Source organism: Hyla sarda, chromosome 3, assembly GCF_029499605.1.
Source record: "Hyla sarda isolate aHylSar1 chromosome 3, aHylSar1.hap1, whole genome shotgun sequence".
NCBI lineage: Eukaryota > Metazoa > Chordata > Amphibia > Anura > Hylidae > Hyla > Hyla sarda.
The window spans coordinates 163,382,386-163,394,402 of record NC_079191.1 but is presented as its reverse complement, the minus strand read 5'-3'; the positions used below and the strand labels follow the sequence as shown (position 1 = coordinate 163,394,402).

The 12,017-nt window shown below is 42.3% G+C and overlaps 1 protein-coding gene and 1 pseudogene across 2 annotated transcripts in view; both read right to left on the bottom strand.

The window, feature by feature from the left end:
- The window catches only part of LOC130361843 (probable cation-transporting ATPase 13A5), a 179,940-nt gene that overhangs the window by 2,686 nt on the left and 165,237 nt on the right, over nucleotides 1-12,017 (bottom strand). For both annotated transcript variants that reach the window (XM_056565410.1, XM_056565411.1), the window contains exons 27-29: nucleotides 5,420-5,589; nucleotides 1,632-1,720; nucleotides 154-234 (exon numbers count right to left, since the gene is read on the bottom strand). In XM_056565410.1, coding sequence (XP_056421385.1) covers nucleotides 154-234; nucleotides 1,632-1,720; nucleotides 5,420-5,589 — 340 coding nt within the window. The remainder of the gene's footprint in view (nucleotides 1-153; nucleotides 235-1,631; nucleotides 1,721-5,419; nucleotides 5,590-12,017) is intronic.
- LOC130363326 (U2 spliceosomal RNA) lies at nucleotides 6,453-6,558 on the bottom strand (annotated as a pseudogene).

Below are 12,017 nucleotides of genomic sequence, written 5' to 3'. Positions count from 1 at the left end.
ACTGGTAATATATGTTACAATATTAAATCACAAGAAAACAATAAAAGCTTATTTGCAAATTGCCTTATGGCATGGTACGATATAAAATTTAATATTTTTGTTACACTTGTTATAGTCAACAATTAATTAATAACATACTTCAGAGTCACTTACCTCTGCAATATATGACACAACAAAGAGAACAAGGACCATGATCAAGATGTTCACTCTCCAGTAATATGGGGTACAAACAAGCTGTATGATATAAAAAAGACAAAAAAAAGCTAAATAAAAAATGTCTTTAAAAACAAAGAAACAGGGTTTTTTTTTTCATTGCAATAAGTAATTGATACAATGGAAATTATAAGAATTTCAACAATATATTTTTATTATTAATAACCAAAATCACACAGACTATGATCAAAAAATTTAAAAGATGTATTCACTGGATATCACATAAATGTAAATATTCCATTGATGATGTGAATGAAATATTTTAGAAAGTTCAACTTTATTGCGAACATCAAACAAATTTGAAAAAACAAATGTATTTATCTGGTTTAGGCTCTGTTTATTCCTACATAGGATAAAAAAAAAAAGTAATAGAAATGAATAAATGAATAGAAACTATGAGTAATAGACTGCACCTCTTTAATCTGAATCCCCTGTAATATAAGCACATTTTTTCTGTATGATCCAGAAAAACAGACATTGGTATAAACACTATAAACAAAAGCCTTACCTGCATTTCTATTTATTTATTTATTTATTTTCTATATTTAATTATATCTTTATTTGTATATTTATGTGTTTCAATAATAATGAAGTAAATGATTATAACACTAACCTACACTAATGTCTATACAATAAACCATAAAAACTTAATGATAGGGCGCACAATACTTTTTCTATTTGCACTCTAACATTTATTTCAATTTTAAATACTAAATAATATAGCAATACAAAATGAATCTAAAAATTAGAAAACTTTCAAGCTGCTTAGACTCATAGAGAAAACCTGTAAGTCATGTTGCTCCTGTCCCTATACACTGCTGATTAACAAAAAAAAAGTTGTCAATAGCTTTGCACGGGTGGGAAGAGCAGCCTTTGCAGAATTTCAGAAAAGCTACGTATTCTTGCCCTTACCTATATTCTATGGTGCTGTAAGAAGTAGAAAATATATATTTGAAAACATAAATTCAAAGTTAGGCAACTAAACACCAGTAATGTTGGGTACTTGCTGTTTATATCACTGATCTAGAAAGTAACATCCTTGCTCGCTTCATATTGCATGCTTTTGTGCCCAAATAATATTACGAGGAGTAATGTAGAAAAGCACTACTTGCATATAATTGAATACATGAATAAAATTTAAATTTTATTTAGGCCATGTTTATAGACTGTAAATTTACGGCTGAAATGATAGCGGATTATACTGTGTGTAAACATGACCTTATAATGATAGTAATAATTTTATTTATATAGCGCCTACAGATTCTGCAGCGCTTACAATTATGGGGTACAAACAAAGACAAGTATTAGACATAATATTACACAATAACAGTTATACAAACGTTAGTGTAAAGTAGCTATTTAGGAATGAATGCATTTGTTTACAATGAATTAGAAATATAAGTTCTAAGATACTATACCTCCATAGCAGTGTACAATGTGTCAATATCAGCAAAAACAACAAACAAATAAGCTGCAACTTGAATAATAATCAAAATTGATAGAAGATCTGGAAAACAAGATAAACAAAACAACAACACAATGAATAACTATTAACTCCTTAAGGACACAGCTCATTTAGGCCTTAAGGACACAGCCTGTTTTTTGGGTTTGTTTTTATGAGCTTTTTTTTTTTTTTTTTTTTTTGGAGTGGTCATTTTGTTTTTTTTCATTTCTCTCATCTCCATTTAAGGCCCCATTTACATGGAACAATTTCCCTATGTATACGGGGCTGTATGAGGGCTCAATTTTTGCACTGTGATCTTTAGTATTTATCGGTACCACAATTGTTTTGATGAAACTTTTTGATCACTTTTTATTCATTTTTTCTAACATATGATGTGACCAATTGTCAGCAACGCTGGTATTTAGTGTTTTTTATTTTTATTTTTTATGTTTACAATGTTCACCGTGTGGGATCATAAACAATTATTATTTATGAATAATATTTCAATGGTTTGGACATTTCCACATACGACAATACCAAATATGGTGTATTTTTTTAAATACATTTTTTTATATTTACTTATGGGAAAAAGAGGTGATTTATGTGATTAATTTTTTTTTTTTTTTTACTTTTTGTGTATTAATTTTGCACTTATTATGTTTCTGTAGGGAACTATTGTATTTAATTATTGTATTTTAATGTACTGTCCAGTACTATGTTACAACATAGTACTGTTCAGTACCATAGGCAATCTTCTTGTATAGCCTTACTCTGCAGGCTGCACAAGATGGTCAACCATTCTGCATGCCAGAGGTTGGAAAGACACCTCCAATGGCCATTTGCACTCATTGAACCCCTGAGATTGCCCTGTGGGGGTCCCATAAACCCAACCAAGTTTACCAAAGTTTACCAGTTATAAGTGGCAAGCGATCAAACTGCTCCTTTTATTTTTCAGAGGCCTTCTTAATTTAAAAATGAAATAAGCGATCTTATTGGTTGCTATGGGCAACCACAGGTTTTGACATGTTTTGATAAATCTTCCCCTTGGTGTTTTTTTCCCCCTCTGTCCTTTCTATGACTCTTGGACAAATGCATACCCCATGTTTGCTAACAATACATTTTCTTTGTATAAAGATATCTTAAGGCTATCTTCTAGTGTAAATCAAACTGCATTTTTTTTTAAATGACATTCATAAATTTCAGTTAGAATTAGGGACATATTTTTTTGAAGTTCTTTAGTGAAAAACAGTTTTTTTCATATCAACTGGCTCCAGAAAGAGATTTGTACAATTCTTCTATAAAAAAAATCTTTGAGTTGTCCTTTTCTGTCTGAGCACAGTGCTCTCTGCTGACACCTCTGTCCATGGCAGGAACTATCCAGAGCAGGAGAGGTTTGCTATAGGGATTTGCTCCTACTCTGGACAGTTCCTGGCACGGACAGAGGTGTCAGCAGAGAGCACTGTGGTCAAACTTCCTCTGGAATATACAGCAGCTGATACTGAAAGGATTAAGATTTACATAAAAGTAATTTACAAATCTGTTTAATTTTGTGGTACCAGTTGATCTGATTTTTTTTCCACCTGAGTACCCCTTTAATGCTCCAGAAGGGATCTACATGTACACTTGTGATATCCTTTATAATTCCTTGCAACCAACATCAAACTATTTGTTTAAGACAATTGTCAGGCACTTAGAGCTTTAATAAAACATTTTTACACAGTGTTATACACGTGTATTAAGGGTTATTGAAATGCGGTTTTGGTTATAACTTATTTGCCACAAACCGAACCTATTTAAAATGTTTGACGACTATTTCAAAAGTCCACTTGACTCTAGTCATAGGTGCCCAGGGTTGATTGATGCAAGTGAAGAGCATAAACAAAGCTCATTTGTTATTCCATGCAAGAGTTACTGCAGCACAAGTTGCTAAAAAAATGTCCTGCTTAATATAATAGAAAGATGTCAGAACACACAGGGCATCACATCTTGCTGCATAGGAGACTGCATATCTCCAGACCATCAGCATCAGAACTGGACCATAAAGGAATGGTGTCCTGGTTTGATAAATCTAATTTTGTATGTATGTGTGTCTGTGTGTGTGTGTTGCTTACCTGGGAAATAGTTGTTAGCCAAACTAACTAAGTAATAGTACCATAGGCCACTATAACATACTCTCACCAAAAACAATGAGGCCAAATATGGAAAAAATTCATATACTTTATTGAAAGAACAATAAAAACTTATGTTAAAAAATTACATAACAATAATGAATTGGTGGTCATACAACACACACTGCAAAAGAATGATGAGAATGTCCCGTACGACTAAACAGAATGTACAAAATACAAAAGGTCTCATTCAAAATGGTGGCGTACCATATGGAATATGTCAATATGCAAATACATAGCATGTATAAGAAATGAGACTATGAGAGCCAAGAATCGAATATAAAGAAAGGAAGGGCAGGGTAAACAAAGAATGGAAAAAGCAAACAAATTCTGGTCATGCACCCTATCCTGGGACAGCTCACCTACCCCGAGCGCGTTTTCGCTTGCCGCTTCGTCAGGGGGCGTTCGCCCCCTGACGAAGCGGCAAGCGAAAACGCGCTCGGGGTAGGTGAGCTGTCCCAGGATAGGGTGCATGACCAGAATTTGTTTGCTTTTTCCATTCTTTGTTTACCCTGCCCTTCCTTTCTTTATATTCGATTCTTGGCTCTCATAGTCTCATTTCTTATACATGCTATGTATTTGCATATTGACATATTCCATATGGTACGCCACCATTTTGAATGAGACCTTTTGTATTTTGTACATTCTGTTTAGTCGTACGGGACATTCTCATCGTTCTTTTGCAGTGTGTGTTGTATGACCACCAATTCATTATTGTTATGTAATTTTTTAACATAAGTTTTTATTGTTCTTTCAATAAAGTATATGAATTTTTTCCATATTTGGCCTCATTGTTTTTGGTGAGATTACCTGGGAAATAGAAGGCATAAGGATGCATTACAGGAAGAAGGAAAGCTGATGGAGGCAGTGTGATGCTCTGGTCAATGTTCTGTTGGGGTTCTCTTGGGTTCTGTCATTCATTCATTTATACCCACTATCTAAATATTATACACATGTTATGACAGAAGTATTCCCTATGATATTGATCTCTATTAATGGATCTCTAGAATAATGTGCCCAGCCACGCTGCTGAAATCATTCTGGAATGATTTGAGGAACATGACAAAAATTTTAGAGTTAACAATTAGTGAAACTCCTGAGATTTCTTTCAGAAGTTTTGCTTGAATTGAGCAGTCAAATTTGTTCGGATTCAACCCTCATTTAGATTCAGCCCTATAATTCCTGGGCCTTATGCAAAGTGCCTGGTTTATGCATAGCCATATAGTGGGCCATAGAGTACATAGCAATGCATATTGCATCACTGTTCACTGTATAGTCAAAGGAGTCTCTACTCTTCAAAAAGTTTCTGTGGCGTCTTGTGCTAGTCAGGACTCCAGTCTTTGAGAATGCTGAATTGTGCCAGATTGCCATTGCTTCAACATCTCAAAATTTACTTGGGGAAGGAAAATGCATTATTTATCTTTTCAACTCAGATAAAAAAAGAGGGGTAGAAGAATTCCTGAGTATTTGCTATTAAAGTTCCATCTTCTTATATTAAAGATATATATATATATATATATATATATATATATATATATATATATATAGTTTATATTATATTTAGTTGATATATTTAGTATTAATGGTAACTTACAGTTGGTATATAAAGGCTGTCGGAATGGCCTCCCTTTGGCAAACACAATTTCCACAATAATTAAATGGAAGCCAGTTATGGGAAACATTGTTGTTGTTAAATAGTTCTCAGCATATCTATGTTCTCTCATTGTCACATTTCCTGTGCTGTAATTTTGAGGAAGACATGCACTGTGGAGGAAATAAAAACTATGTTAATGCAGAAAAATTATGAATTCACTTTGCTTACAAAATACTCTTTCAAAGATCTTTTCTTAACAATATATCACCAGCTATTTGAGCCCAGTATATGATTTTTTTTTGAAGTGCCGAGGCAAGTGCTCTCTATCACCCAAAGTGCAAGAAAAAGTGGAAACGTGTCACACTAAAAAACGTGCATAAAGGATGTGGTCTATCGCTAAGCCCCTCTCCAACAGGCCCCCCAACAAACCTACCCTTCACCTCCGGGCCAAAAGGCACCTGCAAGGATCCAGGTTCGATGCCCCTTTTCACCGAAGCTACTAAGGGGCCGAAAATGCTCCTGGCTTCAACCTAGGCGTTAACCAAGGTATCAGTCAAGGAGCCGTATACTGATGGCATCTTGACCGAAGCCAAGATGCCCAGGGGTTGCAGGGAGGTGAGGAACCTAATGGCCACACACACCTCCCCTAGACCCCAGGAGGGACACCCAGAAGGTCTACCGCATCCTGACACGAAACGTGGCACAGTAACATACAAAAATAATAAATATGTGAATGAAGTGCAGATATACTGCCCGGTCATCCGGCACGATCTATAAAAATTTCCCCGATCCTAGCCAGAAGGCCAGGATACCAAGGGTGAGTGCCAAAGGTGAAGAGTAATGGTGCAGTGCTTTCACTCAGTGAGTTATAACACCCAGTGAGTTTCTGCACCTCAGGGTCACCACTCCCCGAGGCACAGAAGTACCTCGGCTCTACACCCCTCTACCTCATGGCGAGACCCGGAGTAAACCGCTCACATCAGGACAGCCGTCGAGCTGATTCCTCAGAACCAGCCCCGGAACGCCCTGGTACACCTGCTCCCTCCATACAGCATCAATCCTACATCAATGGCCAGAGACTAAACCACTGATAAGAACAGATACTACACTTGATCTTAGCCAAAAGGCCGAGAAGCCCAGTATATGAATAACTATGCAAAAACAACATAAACACTTTTACTTGACAAATCAGGTCATTTGGAACTGCTGGGTCACATATATTTACATCAGCCTTTATTGCATATACTTGAGGACAGCAGAAATTGAACAACATTTCTCTTCTACATATGAATGTATACAGCCTCTACATTGAAGTATATAATGTTTACAGAAACCAAGCAAGCAGCTGTAGGCTTTATCAACCATGGTGGACCATGCACAAATGCAGTTACATCTCTATTCAATGTGATGTGTAGAGAATTTTTCAAAAATTGGATTCAGCCGATTCGCCAAATTTTCTGAACAAAATCAGTTTGATCTGAATACATTTGCGGTAAATCGCTATTATAAACGGCTATTTTGGGCCTACAGAGAGCCTTAATAGGGGTGTAGAACACTTTGCCTTGCCTTAACATGCAGAGGGAGTAAGCTTGGGTAGGGAAATAATACTGTTATTCAGTATGGCATGCAGATCGCAGGCATCGCTAATAGAATCACTGCCGCAGAGTGGCACAATGACATAGTTTGAATGTGGCAGCAGGGTCGGGGGACCATAAGACGTCACAATGGTTGCTTGCAGTCTTTGAATGGGGAGTGCTTCCTGTGACAAACTCAATTGGCAGACTATAAACTCTTCCTGCCTGCCTGCAGTGATGCGAGTTTGAGGTGAATGGATTTCCCCTGTGCTGATCTGTATTGTCAGTAATGCTGATTACTGACCACACAGTGTCTGCCCTCTCTTTAGCCAGAACGCATGTGGGTTTGAGGTGAATGGATTCGCCTCTGTAAAGATCTGAATTGTCAGTAACGGTGATTAGTGCACACACACAGTCTCTGCTCTCTCAGCATAACATCTTGGGAAGGAAATGCCCGTCTTCTGCAATGGCTGCCGAATAGCCCATCTTCTGCAATGGCTGCCGAATATATAGGTCTGGCTGGCCGCTGAGAGGCTGCATGCCACCATGTGATTCAAGGTGATCCCGCCTACCCGCCTTCCCAGACTTCCCTTCCCCATTTCCTCACACGTGTAGCCGCCATTTTAGCCCCCCCCCCCCGCACAAAATGTAGTGAATGAAGTGATTTGTCACCACAAAGTGCGAGGAAATTCTGATTCGTTCAGAATCAAACTTTTCATGAAATTCGGAATGAATTAGACTCGCCCATCTCTAGTGATGAGGAAAGCAGGGATACTGAATAGGCAAACAGGTCAAGAGACCTATCCTTATACCATAAATGTGTAAGACAATAAAACACCTTTCAAAATAATTATTTTTTACTTTTTTTAAGCATTTAAAAAGTACCTGTCATGATCTTGTTACAGTGAGGATGGCTGTGATGTTGTAAAGGAGTAAGATGTCGTGCCTGTAGCTGCTCCATGTTACACCCAGACCACCCAGGAAAGCTACATTGTGCCGGCCCAGGTGGCGCTACCATGAAGTGAGAGTGAGGAGGATGACGTGGAGAGTGAGCCTGGGGGATTATTGAGGGCGATTAAAATTCAGAACTCCCCAACCCACCTCCAGCATTTTACCTTTGGTGACGACCAGTGCGAGCATGTGGCAGTGAGGCATAAAGAAAAGAAGCAGAAAACCAAGGAGACAGTGCGGTACATGTTTCTTCCTTTCCAGCAGTCGGGGGCAGCTGCAAAGCTGATTCAGAATGCTGGGCCTCCCAGACTGCCAGACCCTGTTCCTATGGTGGAGCGTGGCCAGCATGGGGGGTACAGCATGGCATCAAATATGGCTGCGGCCGCTATAAATGTAAAGCCCAACCGTCCTGTCGGTAGGGAAGGGCAAGATGGGCTCATGGTGCACAGCACTAGCGCTGCAGGACTGCCGCTGTGGCGGGGCGGGGGGTGTCTGAGCGCCAGAGGCAAGTTGCATTGCCGCATGCTCAGGGGGCAGTTCCCCGAGTGCTGTGGGCATTACCGGCGCTGCAGGGCACTCCCCTGTGAGGGGGGAGTGTTGGGTCCGGGTGCTCGAAGGCCGGTCCTCCAAGTACTGTATGTTCTGCGGGCACAGCCGGGCACTTCTCTGTGAGGGGGAAGTGTCCGAGTGCTTGTATCAGCCACAGAGCCTGTGCGGTCGGATAAAGCAAATGAGAGTGTGGGAGGAGCTGGGGTGTGGGAGGAGGGGCAGCCCCAGACTCCAGAAGATGCATCAGCCCTGGAGGAGGAGCCATCAGCATTGACCCCAGCAGCTAAGCCGGCACAGAAGTTCTTTCTATAGCCAGCCACACTACAAGTCCCAGCCAGCCCAGAATTTGTTAGGCAGGATGCTAAGAGTTCAAGATGTGAGAATGATGGGTGTAGTAGTGTTGTGGATGTAAGGAGTGTATGTGAGAGTAGTAGTGATATGAATGGGAAGTCTGGTATGGATGGTAATAAAGATGATGAAAGTAGTGGTGTGAATGTTGGTGTTAGTGGTTCTAGGGCTAGGTCTGGGTCTGGTTCAGCTGCCCCCCCCGGTAGTGACTGCTCCTAGGAGCTATGCCAATGTCGCTGCCGGGGGTTCAGTGGGGTCCCCGTCCGGCTCTGGTGGCCACTTGCAACAGCGCCTCCTGGAGGCTCTACGCAGGGGCGACAGGTCGAGCATGGTAGAGGGAAGGGGTGAGGTGGACCTGTCTTTCTGGATAGAGAGGCATGGTTTGGGGGCTTTCCGAGAGCAGAATGGGGAAGTGGTTTGGTCCCTCCCGACAACCGGGCAGGACAATAACCGTAGGAATGTGGTCCGTCTGATTTGGAGGGGCAAGGATGCGTGCCCACCTCGCGCAAAAGTGGTTGAGATCCTCCTTCAGATGGAATTCAAGGCAAGTGACATCTTTGCCCTGATTCACCCCTACGGTCCATCCCAGCTTGATGTCAGTTTCAGAGCATCCCGAACTCTTCTGGTCAAACTCTAGCGTTAGGGAGCACGGTTGCCCAAATTACGTCAACCGCCTTCCTTGGATGTGATAGGATCCAGGTCTTTTACCAGGGGCAGCCTAAGGTCTGTCACGGGTGTGGCAGCTCCACCCACTTTAGCGCAGCCTGTACTGTGCAGGTCTGCGCTTTGTGTGGTGGGGTGGGTCATCTGGCCGCATCCAGTAGGCAGATCCGATACCACCTGTGTATGTGGAGCTGGAGAGTGCCAAGGTGACGGGGGTAGCTCCGGCCCCTGCTCCTGAAGCTGGCCCTGTAACCGCTGAAGCCCTGGAGGAGAATGTGCTGGATGAGGCCGACCCTTCCGATTTCTCCCAGTATGAAAGTGTGGATGAGGAGAGTGGGCTGAGGGCCAAAAAGAAAGATAAGGGCAAAAGGAAATGGAGAAAGAAGAGGTCAGAGCCCTCTGTTCCCTGTAACGGCTCAGGTCCAAAACGGAAGTCTGACTGCCCCCCTCTGCTTGACTTGTCAAACCGGTACCTCGTCCTCAATACCATCTCCTCCTCCTCCTTGGAGGGAGAAGGTGAGGGCGGGGTGCCTAGGGAGAAAGAGCCTCTGAGGGGAACTGGGCCCTGTCTTGTCGAGGACCGGGGCAGGACAGAGACGGTGATAAAAGGGATCTATCTGAGTCGAAAAAAAAGATCAAAGAGTGGCCCTGCCCTCTCATCTTCTTCGGGGGATGAGGGAGAAAAAAGAAGGAAAAACAAAAGTAAAGGGTGTGGCTCTCTAATTTAATCACCCTGTATGGCGGCACTCACCCCATTGACGTTGGCATCTATTAATTGTGCCAGCATAAGGTCTGATGCGTCTAGATTTGCAGCCTTTGATTTTCTCGGCCTCGTTGAAGCCGACATTTTCTTTTTACAGGAGACCAGGTTGTCAGATCTAGCCTCTCTGGTAAAAGCCAGAAGAGAGTGGAGGCGCAGTCCCTCCCACTGGTCTCTTGCGGCTTAGCCGTATAGTGGAGTGGCAGTCCTTTTTACCACTCCAGTTGAATGCCGACGGGTTATTGAATTAGAAATGGGGAGGTGCCTGATCTAAATGCTCAGGCTCATTAACATCTATGCCCCACAATCCAGGTGGGGCCGTAAGGATCTCTTTATGAAGATTAAGCCCTTTCTTTTTACAAGTTGGCAAGTGATTTTTGGAGGGGACTTCAATAATGTCACGAGGTCCCAGGATAGGAGAGGTTCCAATAATCCGCTGACTTATGAATGTGTGGCCCTTAATAATATAGTTAGGGAAGCTCACCTAGAGGATGCCCACATCCGGAGCCCTCAGGCCATGTGGGCTTCACCTTTCATCGAGTTAGCTGCAGGTCTAGGTTAGACAGGTTTTATTTAAAGGAGGAAGTCGTCTCTTCCACAGTGTTCATGGTTGAGGGGGAGTTCTATGATCACTGTATGATTTTGTTTTCCTTGAATGTTTCAGAGAACCCCCAAATGGGTAAAGGTTACTGGAAGTTGAATTCGTCCCTCCTGGAGGAAGCGGAGGTAAGACAGTCCTTTGAGGATTTTCTCAGAGTAAGGTTCCTTTACTGGACCTATGTAGTAGTAAGTCAGAGTGGTGGAAGATATTCAAAAAGCGGGTTGCGGGTTTCTTCTGCCAGCTCTGGAGCCTCAGGTCCCTGAATAGGTATCGCCTGTATCAGGGTCTGAGGAGGAAACTCAAACTTCTCGTCTCGACTGGAGGTAGCCGAGAGGATATCTCCAGAGTGAAGTCCTTGCTAATGAGGTCTCAGTACAATAGGCACGCATCTTTGGTTTTTGAGAGGGATTATGGGAGGTACCGCTCGCCCGACCCTTACAGAAACTGCAAGATGTAAGTAAGTAGTAAAGTAATTTCAGGACTGATTGATAGTACAAGATCTCTGAATCAGTCAAGATCAGGAATCTTGGAGGTCGTCCGATCCTTCTACTCACACCTCTTGGGAAGGAAGGATATGGATCGGGATGTGATGTCTGGTTTCCTGCCTGAAGCCATTCCTAAGCCAGGGGTAGACCCCTCTCTTGGCATTTTGGCAGAAGAGATCAGGGAAGAGGAAGTGAGACTGGCGATCGAGGGGCTTGCCCCTAAGAAGTCGCCAGGTCCGGATGTCTTAACGTCTGAGTGGTACAGGACCTTTAAGGCGTCTTTAGCTCCCCTCTTGACTGAGGGTCTCTCCTTGGGCACTCTGCCGAAGTCAATGAGGAGGTCAGCCCTGATTCTTCTCTCAAAGGGTAAAGATCCCATTCGTATTGAGAATTGGACGCCCATAGCTCTTCTCAATTCGGACAGGAAGCTTCTGGCTAAGATACTGTTTAATTGGTTGGAGAAGTTTGCGCCCCAGCTCCTTTCGGAGGCCCAGCACTGCACTGTTCATGGCCGAAGTACCTTAAGTGCAGTCCTTAGTGTCAGGGAGGCAGTGGAGAGGAGCTCTGCAGGTCTCTGGAAGGAGTACTGGCTGTCCTTGGAGCACGCCAAAGCATTTGATCGGGTGATCCACGAGTACCTCTGGTCCGTCCTCCTGAGCTATGGCTT